Source organism: Rhinatrema bivittatum, chromosome 18, assembly GCF_901001135.1.
Source record: "Rhinatrema bivittatum chromosome 18, aRhiBiv1.1, whole genome shotgun sequence".
Classification (NCBI taxonomy): Eukaryota; Metazoa; Chordata; class Amphibia; order Gymnophiona; family Rhinatrematidae; genus Rhinatrema; species Rhinatrema bivittatum.
In genome coordinates, this window is record NC_042632.1 from 12,169,518 (window position 1) to 12,190,744 (window position 21,227).

A 21,227-nucleotide genomic window follows, 5' to 3' on the forward strand; every position below is an offset into this window, starting at 1 on the left:
GCAGCACTGAGCATCTTGCAGATACGTTGCCTGCCGTGATCCCTGGGCGGGTGATTGCTGGCGAGTTAAAGTGTTTCTAACACTTCCAGCCCGGGCGAACGCCGCATTCCCTCAGCCCTGGCTGGCTCGCCGAGCTGTCATTTGGCAGCGGCCCTGCAAAAGCTGCTGTTAAGCGTGGGATCCGGGCTGCAGACGCTGCTGCTGCCAATCAACAAGCAAGGTGGAAGCCCCGGGCTGGGAGCTGCAGACTGGGGCAGGTTCTCCTCTGCTCCCGGCGCTCCCTCCCTTCTCGGCAGCTCGAATGTTGGCCCAGATTTGCTGAAAGGGGGGGGGGGGAGGTTTCTCCTATCTCTCTGGGCAAGGAGAGAGCGGAGGCTGCCCCCGGGGGTGGGGGAGTCCCACCGGCCAGGAGCCGAGAGTTTGTTTTCTTTGCTGGATATGCCAGGAGCTTTTACCTTGCGCTTGCCATCAGAGCCCCCTTTCCCCCACTTAAGTCCTGCACTTTTTTTTTTTTTTGTAAAGATGATTCATGGCTTATGTTAGAAATATGAACTTTTGTTTTTATTTCACTGGTCTGGATCAGGAATGACGACCCGCCTTCACCAGATTCAAGAGCCTTTTTTTTCCCTGCAGTTCTTCCTGTTCTGTAGAGCACAGCACACTTTTCTCCTCTCACTTTTTTTTTTATAGTCCAAAATTGAGAACATTCAGTTTTAATAAACTCCAGCCCCCACCCTCCATCCGATGCGCTTTATTAGTCCTGCCAACGGCAGCCTTTGCCCCGTTTATTTCATCTATTTTATTTCCCCCAGCCAGAGCTGATTACCTAATAACGGGATGTGTTGATTTTTATATTATCGCTTTATCCCCATTCCAGGCTATTGTCGCTATTTGTCTCTTGCGGGTTTGAGTGTTAAAAGGGGGGGGTCACAGGTGCGGGGAGAGAGATCGGGGGTGAAACAGAAGCTTAGGTGGTCGGGGGGCAGATCTCGGGAAAGATTTGGGCAGACAGGACGGGGGCGGAGGTCACCAAGGAGCAGGACGATGCGGGAGGGGGGGCGAGCTTTAGAGTGAAGAGCAGAGTGCGCGAGATCGTGAGGGGGGACTCGCAGGCGTGGAGAGAGATCGGGGCGGGGGTCGCTGCTGCTGCTGCTCGGCGCTCTCTTGGGTAGCCGGTGATGCTGAGGATGGAGGATGCAGGGCGAGGGGCAGCACCTGGAAGAGATCAGGAGTGAGAGAGAGAAGAGAGAGAGAGAGAGAGCGAGCGCTTCCCAGCCACCGAGCGTCTGCAGCCAGTTCCCCTCCCTCCCTCCCTGGAACTGACTAGCACTGGGTGCACTTTCCAACCCCCACCCTAGCCCTCCTCCCCGGTGACATCTGAAGAACCGCGTCGATCCAGGGACCTGTGAGCTGCCTCCTGTCATGCTCCTACCGAAATAACCTCCGGCAAAGCATTAGCGCGTCCGAAGGGGTGGACTATCCGGGACCGGAGCGGGGAGCGAGGGAAGAGCAGCCATCGGGGCCCGGAGTGCTCCATCCTCCTGAGGATTTCCCCCCCTCCCAGGGCTGGGCTACCGATCCCCGTCTCTCGTGGGCAGCGCCTCCGAGCCCTTTCCCCTGCACGGGCCCCGGGGGCCGGGGAGGGCTGATGCCTGACGGAGGCTCTCGGACCCAGAGCCAGGATCGCAGCTCGGCAGCCCGGGGCAGCAGCGCCAAGCGCGACCGCTGGAAACCTGCGGGATAATTTGCCTCACGTGTTGGGAGCAGCCTGGGATTGAGTGAAGAACTTGATGTGCTAGAAAACCACTTAACCTTCCTTCCTCAGCGATGTATTCGCTCTTCTCAGCCTGCACTTGCATGTAAGGATCAGTCTGAATTTTTTTTTTTTTTAAACTTTCATCCTTTTTAGCGGCGTTTTCTATGGTAATCGGTTTAATTAAGCGCTAATGTTTTAAAGGGGACCTGCAAAGATGTGTGTGCTTGCTCCTGTCCTTGAAACCTGCTTCTCACCACATCATTTGTTCTGTTGCTTTTTTTTTCCCCCTCCAGATGTTTACATTTCCTGCTGATGTGCTTTCAGCTACAGGTATGTGGGGCATTCTCTCTTTCTCTTTGTTGTGCTGTATCGGAAAGGGACTTGGGTTTCTCTCCTTTACCGAGGCTGCCCGGAAGCCATGTGGCGGTGCCCTGCTCTGTACTGAGCTCGGGCTGCCTGGCCAGACCCGCTGGGCAATAATGCATTGATCTGACTATGGAGGGGACCCAAAGCCAGGGCGGGTATCTGTGGCACTTTGGTCCCGGTTACTTTAGGGAAGGATGACTGATACTCTTGCTTTGCAATCGGTGCCCCTGAGAGCTGTTTACTGAGGAACTTTTGCTTAAGAGAAGTTTTCTTAGCCAGGGAAAGAAGACCTTTCCATCTGCCAAGGGGCGGAGGTGCTGCTTTGCTTTCTTTTTTTATTTTTTTGCGTGCATGGATGGTGTTGGTAGTAAGAGTGCAAGGTGGGTCGGTGCGGATCGGAGGCGGGCCCGCCAGAGGAGGGTTTCCAACATTCCCAGCCTCTCGGCAACCTCGCAAAATCCGCTTGTTTTAATTTCACGTTAACCCTCTAGGGGCGAGTGCAGCCCCGCAGCCACACACACACACACACACTGCTACACAAAAGGCACCTATGGACCCGCACGCGTTTATAGCCCACACCCTCCCCCCCAGCGCGCGCACCGGTCCATCGGTGCTACAAATTGCCAAATCTGCTACAATTATGGAAATGCTTTCCTGGTGACCTTCCTGCCCCCGCGATTGTAAACAGAGCAAATGGAAAGAGGCAGCGCCTGAGTCCCAGGGGTCAGGACCGCGGAGAGCCGGGAATGCACCTGTCAGTGCAGCCCCCCCCCCCCCCCTCCAGGCAGGCTAAATGGCAGATGCCCTGCAAAAAAAAAGAGCAAGCGCAGCAATGCACAGCTGGAAAGCGCGCTCTCCCGGGGCCGGCTCTCCGCAGTAAGGACACGGATCTGGGATTGTGGCAACTGCACGTAATCCAAGTTTCGTTGGCTCTCGGTGCATCGGCGCAGAGCTGGGCAGGCTGCCTGGAAAGCACTTGCTAAAATCTGATCTTCAGCGGCTTTAGAACTTCGCAGGCTGTTGGCGTCGGTGCAGCGGGAGCTCGCGGCCTCCCCGAGCAATAAAAGAATCCGAAAGGGAGGGCCGGGCGGCGCGAGGCGAGGGGAGCCCTGCGTCGCAGCCCGAGCTGGAGCGCGGCTCGGGGTGGGCGGGGAGGAAGGGGCAGGAGAGAAGGCTCAGCGCCCCGGCACCTGCAGAATGAGGGTCGCTGGCACACGAAATGCTCGAATTAGCCCAAGTTTGAAACTTTAGCAGCAGTCATCACAGCTCAGAAGCTTCACATTTGTGCTGATTCAACCATTTTTTTTTTTGTGTGCGTGGGGTTTTTTTGTTGGGGGTTTTTTTTTACCATTTTTTTTTTTTTAAATATAGGCGTGTGTTTTCACTATTAACGAACTGTGTTTTCATGGGAGAGAAACATAATGAAACAGGCTGGTGGCTGCTTATAGATGCACAGCTTTATTGAGGCAGGAGCGGTTTGGACAGGAGTCTGCGGTGTCAGACGTGCACTGCTCCCTTCCGCCTCTGTGACCTTTTTCCTACTGCAGACGGACAGGGCGCGCTCTCTCTCTCTCTCTCACTCTCTCTCTCTCTGAGACTTCCACGGACTTTTAGCCTGAGATCGGATTCTGTTCTGTAAATGCGTGGTATTTATTTAAAATCACTTACATCCCGCGCCCCCTGAGTGGGTAACAAAAAACAAACCAGAATCTGTAAAATTCCCAAGAATCAAGAGACCTGGTTCCATGATGGGACGGGGGAGAGGGCGCATTTGCTCGATGGCTCAATCTCCGAAAGCTTGGCTGCAGGAGCAGCTTTTTACAGCTTTCCTGAGCTCCTGTGCGGGATGTCAGAGCCGCGGCTGCTGTGAGAGACGCAGGCGCAGGTGTCGTTTCTCTTCCAAAGGGGCCGCACGTATCGCTTTCCTTTAGACTTTGTGGGTTAAAATAAATCTGAGGAAAACCAGAGCTTAAGATAAAAAAACAACAAGGTGTGGGGTAGTGGGGAAGGCAGCAAGGGGTAACGACTGAGCCTGTGCTCCACTGAACTTACAGTGCTCTCACTAAAAAAACCCAAAAAACCCAAACCCCCCAACAGAACAGTGCAGGGCACCTCTCACCGAGGAGCAGGAGAGCTCTCCACACCCCTAAGCTTTGGGCAGAAAGGGCATCGCCCCTGACCGTCCCGGAACTGCCCAACAAGCCAGTGCTGCTGACTCAGCGGCTCTGCAGCCTCGCCAGTGCACTGCCTGCTCGTTCAGGGCATCCTTTGCACATTTTGTGCTGATTTTGCATTTGTAGGCCTTTTGTGCTTCTTCTTTATTTTGCATTACATGGTTGTTTTTTTTTTTATTGTACACTGCTTCCTGCATTGAAAGGGCCAGGGTATCCAACTGGAAGCCGAAATGGAAATGGCGTTTGCGCTTCTTTGGGGAGAAATCTGCGCTGTCTCGGTGTTACCTAAGGACAGCAAACATGATAAAGGGGATTGGAAAGCTTCCTGCAGGAGAGGGGCTAAGCAGATGAGGGCTCTTCAGCTTGGAAAAGAGACAGCTGAGAGGGGATAGGATCTGAAATGTATAAAATCATGAGGGTTGGAACTGGTAAATAAGAAATGATGATTTACCCTTTCAAACGCTAGGACTGGGGGACACTCCATGAAAGTAGCAACCGGCAGATTTAATACAAATCATGGGGAGCATTTTTTTTCACTGAGCGCACAATCAAGCTATGGAATCTGCTGGCAATTACCATACGGGCCGATGCAATAGAGGCATCTGCACTGGGCGCCCGTTTTTCTAACGCGCGCCCATCCACCTGTCCCGGGCACGCGATGCGATATGCAAATGAACAGCCATGTTAAAAAGGACACGCTAGGGGGAATTGCGCGACCAGAAGATGTGGCTGTGCGCACAGCTGCAGGTTAGGAAAACTGACCCTCAATTAATGAGCATCCCTTTTCCAAATCTGCACACAGCCATGGGCTGTCAAGACTTTTTTTTTTCATGTTGCTGCTTTCTGTGGTTGCTCCTATTTAATATGATATTAAGCCGTATTTTCTGCTTTTCTGTTGATGGTTTGGGGCACCACAAGACAACGCCAGCTCTGGGGCTGGCATTAATTTTTGAGGGGTAAAATGTGTGCATTGGGTGCACGGTGATTTTTTTTTTTTTTTTTTTACATTGGGGGTACTAGCTAAGTAGCTAATAGCCTCATCAACGTGGCATTTACATGTGGTGAGTGCTGTTAGCTACGCTCAGGTTTGGATGCATTTTTTGGATGCACTGATCCCATTATTCCATCGGGAGTTATTCTAGCACATCCAAAATGCGCGTCCAGCTGCACACAAAGCTGTGCCCTAGGCTGAGTGCCCTATATTGCATTGGTCCCACAGTGAGGGGTCAAAAGAGGATCGGACAGTTTCTGAAGGACACATCCATAAACAGGTATTAGCCAGGAAGATTTGAGAAGGCCGGCACTTATCCCTGGGCGTGTGAACTAAAAGAAAGATCTGCCGGGTACTTGTGATCCGGCCTGGCCACTGTTGGAGGCAGGATGCTGGGTTTGATGGACTTTGCTCTGACTCAGCATGGCACTTCTTATGTCGGTGCTCTTTCACTGTTATCTGTGTTATGTCTGCACTGGATCCATGCTGGCTCCGGAGCTGCTGCTAGCACTCTGGACGGCGGCCATTGTTCAGTGACATCAGCTGCTGACTGATGACATCATCTCAGGAAATGGCACAGTCTGAGCTCTGCAGGGGAGATGAACCAGGGCTGTCGGAGGGAGATCTTCCCATGCCTCCTCCTCTTACTAGGAGAGCTGCTCCTCTGCTCTGTCTGGTAGAAGTTTCATTCAGTGTTTCCTGGGCATCCACCTATTCACATTTTTTTTTTTAAACAAAGTGCTTTAGAAGTTTCTTAAGTCGCAGTGCGACTTGTTTTCTTTGCAGCTTCAGCTGCGCAAGAAACCTTAGTCAAACTGGACTATGGGCAAAGGTTCTAGAAGCAATGGAACTGATTTACATTTATTTCAATTTATTATTTCCTTAAAGCAAAAGGTCTGAGTGATGTACAAGTCAAAACATTGAAATTCCCAAAATGTTGTACATGACAAAGTCCATAACCATACAAGAATAAGAGCTCAAGCAAGTGCAAAAATTGTACTCGCCGAGTCCAGGCCAAATTAGAAGGGTGTCTCCATTATAATATAGAGCCTACTCTCATTACAGAAAAGCTCGTTTAAATACAAATGTTTTCAGAGGGCCTCAGACTGAGCCACAATTCTAGTGGAAAAGAGGTCCCTAAAGCTGGAGCTGCTACAGAAAAGGCGGACTCTCTGGTCAGATTTCAAGGAAGGGACACCCAGCATGGCTCCCTGCCATGACCTTAGTAAACGTGAGGGCTGCTCCAGTTTAAGGAGCGCATTGGACCAAGGACGGGAGCCAACATTAATAAGTCTAAATGCAGTCATTCCGGGTTTAGATGCCAATCACTGTTGTAAAGGGAGCCAGTGTAGATGCACAAGAGTCGGCATAACTTGCTCATTGTGCTTGACTCCAGTAATCAGATGAGCAGTTGCATTTAATAAATTGGAGAGGTCTGCAAAGAAACATCTGGAAGTCCAAGATAAAGAGCATTACAATAATCCACATGAGGAAAAGTAGAGCCTTGAACAAGTGTCTGAAAATCAGTTTCATGCAAAAGATGCTTTAATCCTGAGCGTGCTGGTAATTTGTAGAAGCTCGTTTTAGTAATGGACTTAATGTGCGTGCGAAATGGAAGGTGAGGATCCAACCAAACAGCCAAACTCTTCATGCTTTGATGAATACAAAAAAGGCACATTCTCCAGAACGACTGAAGAATGCTGAATCCTGGAATGTACCCTGTGAATAAGAGAGAATTCAGTTTTAGACCTGTTCATAGATAATTGATTGTGGTGAAGCCACCACTTAAGAGTTGAGATAACAAATTTGCAGACAGTCAAGTGTCTTGCCATGTTGTATGAAGACAAAAAATGTGTAGCTTAGCGAAATATACTTTGTATCCATCGCACAGATTTATACATTTATTTGCCTTTTAAAGGGACCATTAGACTGGGGGGAAACGTTTTCAGGCCGATACAATAAAGCGCACTCGGCCTAGCACACGGCTTAACGAGTGCTTGGACGCGCTAGGCTAATACCCAATGCAATAAGGGGATTAGCGCGTCCAAAACGTGTGGCCAAACTCATGCATAGCTAACAGCGCTCATTACATGTAAATGCCATGAAGATGAGGCTATTAACGATTCCCAGCCCCCTGCCCCGATGCAGGAAATTGCTGATCAGCAAATGCACCCATGTTAATGTGGAAAATTCTAACGCCAGCCCCGGAGCTGGCATTGTTATCCCATGAGTCAAGGGCCTGTTATCCGAGCGGCCATTTTCTTCTACTTCCTACTTGCAAAACTGGGTTTGGACCTTAAAGGACTTCAGAGCGCAGACTCTGGGTGGTTTCTGGAGCAAGCACAAAATACTTTGAGGCAAACCTGGAAGAAGGAAGACTGAGAATGAAAGGATAAATAGGGAGGGTATCTATGGCTCTTTAGCTCCCTGCTGGATCAATGACGATGCGCCGGCTTTTCTTTTGTGGGGTGAGAAAACGGATGCTCGTATTGAGCGTCTGTTTCCCTAATGTGCGCACAGCCACAGCTCCCCTGGGCGCCCCATGCTTTTGAGCGCTAGGGGACGCACGAGTTTCCCTGGCATGTCCTTTTTAACACAGCTGTTCATTAAAATATTGCATCACGCGCCCAGGGGAGGTGGATGTGCGCTCGTTTTAACTGCGTTTTTATTGCATCGGCCCCTTTGTGTGTGTGTGTGAGTGTGTGTGTGAGTGTGTGAGAGAGTGTGAGAGTGGATTGGATCTGTAACTCGCTCAGAGCTATTTTTTGATGGAGCCTTGTAGTAAAGTGTACACAAATTCTGTTTTTGTTTGCTGGCTGAGGGTGAAGCAGGCATCCTGGATTCAGCCTTCATTTTTAAATGATTTATTTACTATGGCTACCTGCTGACCTCGGCACTACTGTGCCCATCCCCGTCCTCTCCATTTAGAAAAGGTCACCAACAAAAGACGCTTAAAAGCACATAAAACCGAACCATACGTGTGAGAGAATCCACCTTGCAGCATGGCTGGCTCCTGTATATAATCCATCCTGCTCAGGGCAGGGGGTGCATGGCGCTGCCATCTCAGTGTCTGCAGATGCTGTAAGGTTTGGCGAGCCTGGCTGGAACGGTTTTTGATTCTGCCCACTTGATCAGAGCCGGCAGCTCAGCCAAGCCAGAAGTCATAATGCCTGCAGCTTGGGTAGACCATGAAAGAAAGCTCTGCTCCCGAAATGCAAAATGCTGCCCTCTGGGAACCCGGGCAGTGTAACTGCAGAGCTCTGCTTCACGAGGATTTTCCGAGTGGAAGAAGGGGGCAAAAACCTGCAGATACCCAGAGGGAATTGGAAGCCGCCATGGTTGGAAATCAAATCGACGCAGTTTAGAGAAACTGGGCCCAAGCTTTAAAGTCCAGCAAAACAAACTGGGGTCAAAATGGATTGGGATGGCAGTGAGAAAAGCATTGACCTTTCTTGGTGACCCAGAATCAGCTGACGGCACGGCAGGGCTAAAAATCTTTTTAAAGAAATTAGGGTATAAGGAGAGCAATGGCTTCTAGACCTGATGAGGGGACTGCAAGCTGGACAATTGCCCAGGGTCCTTGGCATTGAGGCAGAGCTTCAGGGCGCCTGGCACTAGCCCGGCCGTGGGCCCCGGGGTGTCTGACTCAGGCCCTGCAGGCCCCCTCAGTACTCTGCCTGGAAGAGCAAGTCTCCAAAAGCCATCCTGTTCGTTTTATGGAAGCAGCCCCAGTATCTCCCTTTCTGTAGAAGTAATTCCTGGAATATTCTGCTTATAAGAACATTTTTTTTTTTTTTTTTGCCTGAGCTCCGCAATAATCCCCTTGTAATATCTGCTGGGATGATGAATTGGTTTGGGTCTGCCATGCTGCGACTCTCGGCGCCCCCTTCAGGCTGAGCACAGGCTGCCTGGCTTGGGGCCTTTGACTTTTTGCTAATTTCAAGGCCTTTGGCTTAAGCTGTGAGCGGGGATGGACGGGCTTTGGTTGCCAGGCCTGCAGCGGGTCACTGAGAGTGCAGCCCCCCCCCACGGTCCTCCTGGCCCAGGATGTTTGCATAATTGCAGGTCGGTCACGCTGCACTGCACCGTCTCTTCCTGGCCATTGTCCTCTCTCTCTTACCTGATCCAGTCACAAAGACCCTTTCAGCCGCTTTCTCACCTGACTGACTCCTTCCCATAGGCGACAGTGCTCTCCAGGGCCCCCCGATTTCCAGCTGCTCCTACACCTTCCCCCCAACTGGGGCTGGAACGCCTGGAGCCTCCATCCTGCACCCCCCCTCTCCCCCCTCCCACCTCCTGCCCAGCTCATTTCTCCCTCTGAGCGTGAAAGGGGTGCCCTTCTCAGCCAGGGGGGCAGGGGGTCCTCAGTGACAAAAATAATATTGAGTCAACGTGATAAAATAACTGCGAGGGAGGTCTCTCAGCTAGTAATACACTTCAGTAATGAATGCAAGCCTTCTCCCCACAAGCTACAGAGAAAGGGAGAACCCTTCTGGGCTAGGACAATAGAAACTTCTTTGTGTGAACCAGGAAAATGTGGTTGTGATTTGCATCGTGGATGGTTTATGGCTTGGTTTCAAGGTACAATGCTTTGCCTCGGTTTGCAGAAATGCCGAGAATAAAGCTTAAGGGGGTGAGTCCTCGGCAAACATGGTACAGGGGGTCTCCAGACCGTCTCATAACGGCCAGCCCAGGAGCATACCCGGGAAGGGATAGCACCTTTTCTAGTGCTACGCAGATACCTGACTGCACTATGCAGCTGAAGAGGACGTAACGGGGAAAGGAGCAAAAGAGCAAACTAATCCACCTCCTACCGTCTCTCCCAATCACGTTGCTATCCAAAGAGGACCTTTTACTGCCACTGGTGCTTCACCCTAATACTCCCCCCCTACCTCTCCCACCCTACGTCTACTGGTTCACCACCCTTCCCATATCGCTGAACTCCACCGCTCCCATCCTGCCACTCTGAAAGGTGAATTTTAAGAGACGCGGGTGCAAAACCGGCAGATGCGCGCGCGTATGGCAGACACGCGTTTGTCCTCTTTTATAAAGCTCGCACACGCGCGCTCAAGTACTGGAGTGTGAAGGAAGTGGCGTGCCTAGAAACAGGTGTGACGGAGGCGGGGCAGAAGCGTTCCAGGGTGGGGCCCACAGTTACGTGCGCAAGCAGCACGCGCAGGGCTCCTACCAGCTAATTACTGACCGGGTGAAAGGTCAGGGCACACGGGGGGGGGGGGTGTCCTAGATAGACTGGGCAAACTGGTGGACTAATTGGTTAAACTGGTGATTTCCTGCACGCACGCATCTTACAAAATATGCTGACTTACGAAGGTATGGGCTGAGGCATGCTAAGGAAAATACGCAAATATTTCCTCGTGCAACTGCTTAAAATTAGGGGCACCCATGTGCACAAAGAAGAATATTTGTTATAATATGTGCACACTTGCGTGAACAGTACAAAATAATACTAGGGCACGTGCACTCCTGCTCACATAGGGGCAGATGCTCGTTTCCTTTTCCCTTAGCATACTCCTCCCACTTCACCACCCCTAACGTATTGACCTCAGCCGACCACTTTTAGCATCCTTCTCTATTGCTCCCGACCTACTGCTCCCATCGTGTTGCTTGACCCTACCACTCCCATCACTTGTACAGTATTGCTGCTTCACTACGCTCCACCTTAGCATGGCGCTGCCACGCCACTGTTCCCCGCCAAGCTGCTTCCAGAAATTCTTCTGGCTCTGCTCGCTTCAGACTCCCCGTGGCAGGGATTCTCAGCCATCTCGGTCACCCCGTTAAAGCAAAAGGGCCTAAAACATCTCTCCCAGTACAATTATATCGAATGCAGAGTAGACACAAGGCAACATTACAGACGGGACCCTGATTCCCAGCTCGCCCAGGCCCAGGGATCTGCAGCCTTTCACTGAAGAGGCCTTTCTGGATTTTGTATGTGACCAAGAGCCCCGTCACCCATTTGAAAATTTTTTTTTAAATTTATTTTAGATTTATATTCCAGTTTTGCACTTTTTTCATGCTTCAAAGTGGATTACATTCAGGTACTGTAGGTATTAATATTAATACATCCCCCCCAAACACACACACATGATACGTGCATACGTGTAGGGGATCATTTTCAAGGCCATTGCATAAAGCACTGCTCTATTAAATGTGCCATTTCTTCTGTGTAGATGTCTGTTTTGTGCGTCCTTTTGTGTGGGGGCAGAGTGTGGATTGACCTGCTCCCTTTTGATTTTAAAACGTATGCATGTAAACCAATACACGCAAGTTACCCCATGCCAGGCGCAGGCGTGTCTTTATGGGGCAGTTTGTGTGCGTCATTTTCAAAGCGAACGTATTGTGCCATTTTGCTTTGAAAATGTGTGGAACGTCTGCAGGTAAAAGTACCCGCAGGCGTCCTCCTACCTGAGGGCCATCTTCAGAGTTAGGTCTGCGGGTGAAACACTGCTTTCCCCGTGAAATGAACTTTCTGAAAATTGCTCACCTGCTGTGCAGGTGAATGTGCGATGCACGTTGGCTCCCAACAGACGTCCTCTTTACCTGCATGATGCAGTGGTGGGATTAGGTCGAAGGATGAAATCCCCGGCAGAAAAAGGAGGTGCAGATCTCTAGGGGTTTATCCCCCGGTGATGTATCTCCATAGTTCTGGTGCAAACCCTGCGGGGTGAGAACTAGCTCTGGTATTTACAGCAGTGTGCCGAGTCTAATTATTGCCCCATAATGCAGATACGAAATGCCTAACAGATCTATAATGTATTACAAACTCATTGTGCGAAAGAGAGAAATGTGTGGGAGAATAAAACTAAAACTTTCACAATAAGTCTCTTCTGTTCGGTCTTTTTCACATAGTCCCAGCCCTCTTCCACACGTTCTCCCAGTAAGATCTGAAGTCCCCCATCGCATCCAGGTCCCCGCTCCTCTCCCCGGAGCGATTCTTGCTGCTGTCAGAAAGGAAGGTTCTCTTGGAAGGCCAAGCGAGCAGCAGCCCCTTTTCCAGGCGCTGGGATAACGGGGGCCGCCCCATGAACAGTGGGGAATCTTGTGGGACCTGCGAGCCCGAGAGGTGAAGCTGCCTAGTATAAGATCATGATCTCCTCTGCTGGGGTTAGGAGGGCAGGGGGAATAAAGCCACATGTGATCAGGAGCGCCCGGGGAGAGATCCCTGCGCTAACCCCAGTGATTAGAAACCACACCTTGAAATATAGTGTGGATAACAGGAACCAAAGACCGGAAGCTCTAAGAGGCACTGTTTAATACAAAGGGAGTTTTGCGCTACGTGTATCAGGTCTTGCTTTCCCTCTCTGAAGTCTTACTGTGATTCTCGGCCATTGCCTATAGGGCGATAGGTTTTAAAATAAATATATAAACACACAGCTGTGGAAGATCCTGCATAGGGAGACCCAGTTACAGAAAGACTATCTTTGTTTCAGCAGGCAATTAAAATAGTGTAAATATAGCTTGATTTGTCCTGTGGGATTTGGAGTATCCTGATGGGTGCTGATATACAGAATTTAATTTAGGTGAATTTTATTAGTGAAAGTGTGATTATTATTTAAGTAAAGAGGGTTTTATTAAAGGATGCTTCCCTCTTAGATGGTTTTGTGTGTTGCTAAATCAGTGCTTAGTGGTATGTTGTACTGGTTTTTATTTACATATTGATTATGGTGTTTTTATTATGTAGCAAGCTTTAATTTGTAATTTGTTTTGTAGATCGATGTCAGCAGTATTTTTTACCTTCTTTTTATTAGCAAGAAGTAGAAGTACAGTACGAACAAACAACCAAGTTACCAGTTCCATCAATCCTCAGTAAGTCCTAAGTTCCATAATAGCCGTCATATCCCAGTAGAGGTGCCCTCACTTCTTCCAGATAAGCTACAAAATGAATCCTCAGTTCACCGTTGTGTCTTCCGGCACCGATGAGAAAAGGCCCCCAGATCTGCCAGAAGGCTTTAGCAGAAGAACTAGTTTTCAGCAGGATAGATTTAGCTTTTATTTTTTTTTATTTCAAGTCTAAGCTAATGTTTATTTTTGGAATAACCATTAACTGTAATGAGATGACACATTTGAAATTGTCCATCCAGAAAGTCACAGTTCTCCCATTATAAATTCATTAGCACACTCAGTGCAGCAAGATTCTCCCTGTGCATAAGGCTGGGTTCAGAGATCCTCAATAACCCTTAAGGAAAAGGCACTCATCTGCTACTTATTTCTGTATCTCACGTTTTAGTTTTGCCCAACACAATACATTAATTATATCACGAGGGGGAAAACAGTCTGAAGTGGTGGAATTAGCACCCGAACCATCAGACTGCTTACACACACCCACGTTACACCCTTACACTCCCTCCAACTCCAGCTTGCCGCACACATGGGCATCTCTACATGGCTCTCTTTCTGGACTTTCTTTCAATTTAGCTCGCCTTCAGTCTGTGCTTGCTATTTCCGCCCCTTCCTGCTCCCTCAGCTCACCGGGCCCAGCTATTCCTTCTTTTCAGAGAAATCGCCATTGCCGCGCCTGCATTGCCAGATTCCCTCCCTGTAGACGTAGTTACAGAGATGTGATCTAACTTTCCACCAAATGGTAAAAGTAATGCAGGCCTTTGCTAAGGCTAAGAATTCATATATTTGTAATGAGATTTGTTTCATATACTCTGCTGAGAACCTGATTGTGGCTTGATGGATTATAAATGTTTAAATGAATGAATCTGTGTGGCACAGCATCTTGCAATGAGGGTTTTCCTGGGGAACACCTAGGTGTGCTCATAACACTGGAACACGGTCCTGGCACAAGGGGCTCTTCCATGCACATATATTGCAGGGCCTGGCAGACTTAAGACTTCCAATATTTCGTTTTAAATTGTGGATAAGTGCAAAGTGATGCACAGCAGGAAGAGCAAACCAAAATATTAGCTACAGAGTGCAAGTCTCCGCATCCGTGTGGATAATATGTTAAAATCCTCTGCTCAGTGTGTGGCGGCAGCCAAGAAAGCCAGCCGAATGCTAGGCCTTATCAGGAAAGGAAGGGAGAATAAAACAGAGGGTGTCGTCGTGCCCTGTGGTGAAACCAATTCTGAAGGTGCAGAGAAGGGCGACCGAAAGGGTAAAGGGGATGAAACTATTCCCATGTGAGGAAAGGCTAAGGAGGTTAGGGCTCTTCAGCTTGGAGAAGAGGCGGCTGAGGGGGATATGATAGAGGTCTTTAAGATCATGAGAGGAGTGGAATGGGTAAATACGAATCGGTTGTTTACTCTTTCTAAAAGTACACTGAATGAAATTACTAGGCAATGCATTCAAGACAAATAGAATAACTTTTTTTTTTTACTCGAAGCATAATGAAACTCTGGAATTGGTTGTTGGAGGATATGGGATGTAGCTGGGTTTAAAAAAAAAAAAAGGTGTGGGCAAGATCCTGGAAGAAAGTCTCTAAACCATTATTGAGGTGGATTTGGAGAAATTCACTGCCTGACCTTAGGATCAGCGACATGGAGTCTGTTGGCTTCCTGGGATCCTGCCAGTGGGACAGGACTTGGTCTGAACCAGCGTGGCAAATATTTATAGGAGATTGAGCATTTCAAACCCAGGAAACAAGCAGCACGAAACTGAATCCCGTCCTGGTTTTCAGGAGGAGGCTGGCAGGGTGGTGCATGGCCAGGGACCGTGCTCTCTGGGAATTTATCAGTGCTTGTTATAACCAGCAAAACAGGGAGAAAATCAGCGGGGGAAAAAGTTACTTTTTTTCTGATTTTTTTTTTTCCTTTTTGTTATAAGAAACAGTGATAAATTCCCAGGAAAAATGTAACAAAAATGGAAAAGGAAGATCCGTGGGTAAAGCTTAGGGCACAAAGCAGCGAATCCTAGAGATGCCGTTCACCTGCCTTCTCCCTTCACTATGTGGTCTTGAGCAAGTTGTCTCCCCTTCCTTGTGCTGATATTTATGATTATAAGCTCTTCTGAACAGGAACCTTCTCACGAAGGTCTTTTCTTACTGTGCCTTCGGTAGTTCTGCCCACCCAGTGGCATCCAGGACTGGGTGGATACGGAGCGTCTTGCCGTAAAGGAGCCGTGCAGTAGAATCGCCATTTTCCGCCCCTTGCCAGCTCACCTGTTGCGATTGACGGGCTCTTTTCATACGCGGGCCGTGCCTTGCAGGCAGAACCGAGGGCCACCAGCTTGTAATACTTTTCTGCAAATTGCTATGAACACAGCCAGCTGCAGTTCAGCTTTCAGAAATGCTTTGTACCAAAAAAAAAAAAGGAATATTTTAAAGGAGCAGAGCAGGGCCTATGGCCAGAAAATCAATCCCAAGTATCAGAGAATAAAGATTACTAGTGACGAGTGGTGGCGGGAGAATGGCCCCAGCTCTTAAAGCCAGGCTTGATGTTTACCACTGATAGACCCCCCCCGGGTTCCTAATTTCACTAATGGCAGATGGTTGGGGAAGGGATTTGTTAAGACAGCAGTGAGTGGATTTTAACAAGATTTAAGGCTGCAAAAAGTGATCCACTCATGGCAAAAGCTTGGCAGTGGCAAATGCAACTGAATGAAGGATTCTGTGCATATTCTGGGACTCCCGCGTGGGTGGCAGAGCAGCAGCGTTACAGACCGAAGGCACAGGCCTTGGCCCAGACAGCTCTGCATGAGCTACGGTTTGCATTTTCTGGCTGCAGCATCACTGCTTGGAAACAAACAGCAACTATTACTATCGTACCCAGACCTTCTGGGATAATAACCAGCCAAGCATGGTCTCCTTTTTTAGCCGGGGTACGCATGGCCTCTGTACTGCGTGCGCATGTGCAAATGACACTTCGTGCTGCAGAACCACAGATAGGGATTGTGTGTGTGTGGGGGGGGGGGGGGGGTGTAGTGCAGACGTGATTGTCGTTTCTATCACAAAACTCTTTTTCGCTCGAGCTTGTTCAGTCTTGTATCAGCTAACATTACCCACTGGCTTAATTACCAGCCTTGCTACAGTGCTCATACTAAACAGCTTTATTAATACTGCATCTTTCACACAATATAATTAAGGCTTCTGATTTTAGGTTTTAACCAGTAAACCCCGATAAAACATGCCGGAAACCCATTGCTTCCCTTCGTACTCTCACCCTGTCTTGGATCCTCCACTTTGCTTTTGTATGTTTTCCACACTGACTCCTCAGCGGCACCGATGTATTTCTCATCTGGAACAGGTACCCAACAATAGTGCCTGCACTGCCAATGCTCCAGTTTTTGGTATCCCCATAGAGCCTCTCGCTGGAAAATAAACACCTACATTTGCAATTAATAAACACCTAAAATTAGAAGCCTTAAGTAAGATCTTTAATTAGACAAAGACAAAAAAGAAGTCATAAATATTATTTTAAAACAACTGACAGGACAGTAAAAGACCTTTATAGAGAAAGGAGGCCTGGAGAGGAGCAGCCATGGTGATAAACAGCGAGACCCTGACGAGCTATGGAAGACAGGCCAAGGGGAAGAGTCAAGAAGGGAGGCAAATAAGGGAGCAGGAAATCAAAGAAATGGCAGACTGCAAGGAGAGAGATACTAGCTGGAGTGCAGGAGAGAGAAGAGTAACCTCCTTTTATGGCCACACCGGGGTGGGCTTACACACAGCAAGAAGGAGCCTGATGCACCAGTTCCAAGCACACGGCACAGCCAGGTGGAACGCACGGAGTCGGGAATTGGCGGTAGAGGAGAAGGGCACGGATAGGAGTGACTTGCCCAATGAGCGGTGCATGAGGGAGGGGTGTAGAGAGAGAGATGGGCGAGGTAGTGAGGTGCTGCAGAGGGGAAGGCATTTCTAGGTGAGAAAGAGGAGCTTAAACTATATGTGGGAGTGTATAGGGAGCCAATGCAGTGACTTTAAAAGAAGGGTTATGTGGGCATAGCGACTGGCGAAGGATAAGTTGTGCAGCTGAATTTAAGACAGATTGCAATGAAGAGAGCTGGCTTGCTGGAAGACCTGTAAGGAGCAGGTCTGAACTTAACCTTCCAAATATTGGCACTTACCTGGATAAGTAGCACCACCCCGAACGGTCATGGCTTGCCCACAAGATATCTGACTATCAAACTTATCCAGACAAGTGGCGACCACTGAATGTAGCCAGATAAGTAGGGACTTATCTGGCTAAGTAGCACAGACTATTGACCTCTGGGGCAGTTTTACCATTCCAGTCAGGGGGGAGAGTATAGCCCGAGGGACCCTATGCTGCAGAGTTTACAGGTAGTACTTCCTCTCCTGCCAGCAGTGAATGGAGAAGGGGGTAAAGGCAAGCGTTACAACACAGCTTTGGGTAGAGTGTTGGGAGTCTGAGAAGAGCAAGCTCTGCTCTTTAGGGAGTGTCAGTAAATCTTGCTGTGAGCTGTGGAGAGAGACGGCACCTCCCACCTAAAGTGTGTCTGTGCTGGAGTCCGGGCTCTGAAGCCTTAGTAGACAATTTCAGACCAGGAGGGGAAACAACTAGTGTGACTGCATCACTATAACTTAGTGAGGTAGAACGTATGCTGTTAACTTATATTAACCAGGGAGACTTGGGGAAATCCACTTCTTATCTCTGGGATCCTGCCAGGTACTTGTGACCTGGATTGGCCACTGTTGGAAACAGGATACTGGGCTTGGTGGACCCTTGGTCTGACCCAGTATGGTGGTTCTTATGCTCTAACTGGAAACTGAGATGTAATTTTCCAAGGGGCATGCAGGCGTACATTGACGCATGTGCGTCGGCGTGCACCCAGGGACGTGACTATTGTACAGTGTATGCGCACAAACATGTGTATGTTACAAAATAGCCTGGGCACGCGTATGTGTGTGCCCTATTTTGCAACTGGGCGCGTACTGCCTCGCACATCGTAAGTGGGGGAACGTTATAACCTGTGTGCATCCACGCCATGTCCAGTTTTACCGATTCATCCCCCAGTTCACCCAGTGTAGAGCTGGATTTTCGAACCCCTCCCCCCTCCTGGTTTAATAGTCTGCACTCTGGATCCTTGAAATCCCCTCAGGAATGGCTGTGGTTTTGTTGTTTTTTGTTACACCTCCTCCATAGCAGAAGCAAAGTTTCACGGGTAAGTATTTGTGTGCACAAGCCTACGCCTGAACTGGTCTTTTATAACACTATCCCTTCCAGGTCAATTTCATTCTATCCCACATTGCTTAATAATCCTTGAATTACTTTCAATTTACCTCCTCCCAATATGTCAACCACTTGCTATATGTTTGATCCTAATCTCCTATTTATATGATTTCTGCTATTTAAAATTGTACATATGTTATAAGGTGCTACTTAATTTATTCAATTTTTTCCAAGTTCCTCATTTTCCCTGTTCTATGTAAGACACTTGTGTTAAGTCATTTTTAAGTTTTATATAAACCGAGGTGATTAGTAACATTGTTACCAGAACCTCGGTATATAAAAATGTTAAATAAATAAATAAATAAACATCTCTTGGGCCCTGTCCGCACCACGCCCTTTCCTCAATCGGAGAGAGAGATTCGCGCATCAGGAGATACGCGCGCATGTAGGTGGCTTTTAAAATCTGCTGGGGGTGCGCCTATCTCCCAATTCTGGTGCACACTGGGCTTATAAAATGTACCTTTGTGTCTCGGGGATAATGGAGAGAAGGCACAAGTTAAGAACAGGCGTGCACCAAAGGCTGTATCAGCGCACGATTGTTCTCAAGGAGTGTGTCTCGGTCTTTTGTACACTACAACTCACCAGTGTAGGGAGCCTGACCAGGGTCCGGAGGGTTTTCCCTCCAATCTATTGACTAGCTGGTTGGGACCTCTCTCTGGGTTGTTTTTGGGTTTAAGATTTTCATGGAAAGAGCCTTACTGAACACCTGGGTCACGGGGAACCCTTGTTTCTGGGACGCTCAGGAATAGGGAAGACTTGCCCATCGGAGGTAGTGGCTCTTTATAAGGAGGAACTCCGCTGTTGTTCTTGGTTAAATGGGAAAAGGACATTGAGTTAAAAGATCCAGGAGGAAGATTGCTTGACTGCCCCTTCCTTCCTGTATTGGAGAAGGGCAAGTCTCCTGCATCCAGAGATCCCTCCCATCAGGTCCAGAACAGAGACTGAGAAACCTAAAAGGAATTTGAAGAGCTATCTGTGAGTAAAATCTGTAAAGATCATTGAGGGCACCCATCTGGAGTCTTCACCCTCTGGAGGGAGAGAACATGTTCTCTCCATGCAAGGACAGAGTACGTTTTGGCATCTCTGGAAGGGCTTTTTTTGCTCAGCATATAGGGTTGCCCGGCTCCCGGGACCTCCATTCCAACTAAACCAGGAGGGTGGATGGATCCCCAGCCTGCACCGACGGAAAGGAATCAAGGAAGCCTGTGGTGCTGGAACCCTATCTATTGTGCCATTTGCATCACTGTTGACAGTAAAAAGACTTTAATTTCAGATCAGTGACTCCAGAGCATTTATTTGGGGGCCCAACATCCAACACCGTGAAGAAAATTGCCCCTCTCCCAGGGACAACCAGAGGGAAGTCAGTCACCCCGGTCCTGGGCCCTGAAAGTTCACTCTGTTCCCCCACACCCTGGGGAAAGAGTCAGATAGAAGAGCTAGCCAGAGTCCCGGCCCCAAACGTTTTATGGCTCCACCCATGCGGGACAGGCACACCGAGATGGGATTACCTATAAAATCAGAATCCGGACTATAACCAGGGAAGTACTGGGAGCAGGACCTTGCCAGAATTTCAGAGAGTGAAGACTTTTATTGATCTCTATTTTAAATGAAATGTTCTCAAAACAATGCTGGTACCATCTGATGGTTTGTTCATATTTTTATGTCTGTGCTTTGTACGACTCTTGTATTATTTTGTACATTTGTTTTGTATTTTGTGTTCTTAGTGTTCCAGATGGGTAATTAAGAAACTGAAATAAATTCATGCTGGCTTTCCCATACCAACCCCCAAAAAAAAGCTTGGCAGCAGAAAGTCAGTAGAAACAGGGATATATTCACTAAACTTCAGACTTACATTAATTAGTGTGTATTTGCCAAATCTTTTAGGTCATGTGGTAAAATTGCATTTAATGTGCAATTCACTGTCTTACACAGAGCATGCAAGAGCTTAGGGAAGACAAGGATAAATGAATTCTTTACTTCGGTGTTTACCGAGAGGACATACCCGTAAGGTCAAATGATTGCTCAGATTGACTGGGTGGCATTTTTGTAGATGTTGCATGTTTGAATGTAGCTAGCTGATCGCTTCTTTTGAACAAGGTAAATAGTTGGGAGGTAGGCAGGCACAGAATCTTACCAATGCTGGTCTGAGCCTTTGATGGAACAGATAGGTGGTGAGAGTAGCACTGTGAGTGTACATTTGATTTATGAAGCATAAATTGGATTTAAGAGGTGTAATAGTTTTTGGTTGAGAGAGTGATTTCATGATATGATTTATTGTTTGTAGGCAGACAGTTCGAGCCACAGTGGGGTCATGGCGATACTGGACAATAGAATGGCGTATTAATAAGAGCGAGATGGAGTTGTGATAGTTCCATGTAGGAGTGCAGTATATGATGATAAGGTACTTCAGCGTCTGTTTTTTTAAAAAAATAATTATATATTACTGCGAGTTGAGAAACAGGCATGATATATTATAAGAGATTATGGTTAATCTTGCTTTGGCAGACTGTTATACAGTTCTGTTGAGAAAGGCAGATGTTGTTCGGCCATTCAAGCATTAAAATATTGGAAAAAAGGAGCTGCAGCTCATGAGGAAGCACTGTGATTGAATTTCCCCCTATCGAAGCCTTAAAGTAGCGAAACAAATTGGATCCTGTTATTTGTTGTGATAGGTTATGGTTTATGGGATATATTTTGTTAATAAGATGAGTGTGAGAAATGATATGGTAGAATGTAATATGTGTATATTGGTGAGTGGTAAAAATATTTGGAGTTTATGGAATAGCTGATCA

At 48.2% G+C, this 21,227-nt stretch overlaps 1 protein-coding gene across 1 annotated transcript in view; it reads left to right on the plus strand.

Annotated features, from left to right (window-relative positions):
- Nucleotides 1-1,082: 1,082 nt before the first annotated feature.
- The window catches only part of FGF18 (fibroblast growth factor 18), a 246,230-nt gene continuing 226,085 nt past the window's right edge, over nt 1,083-21,227 (plus strand). The window contains exons 1-2 of the mRNA XM_029583966.1: nt 1,083-1,859; nt 2,050-2,086. Coding sequence (XP_029439826.1) covers nt 1,828-1,859; nt 2,050-2,086 — 69 coding nt within the window. The 5' untranslated portion in view covers nt 1,083-1,827. The remainder of the gene's footprint in view (nt 1,860-2,049; nt 2,087-21,227) is intronic.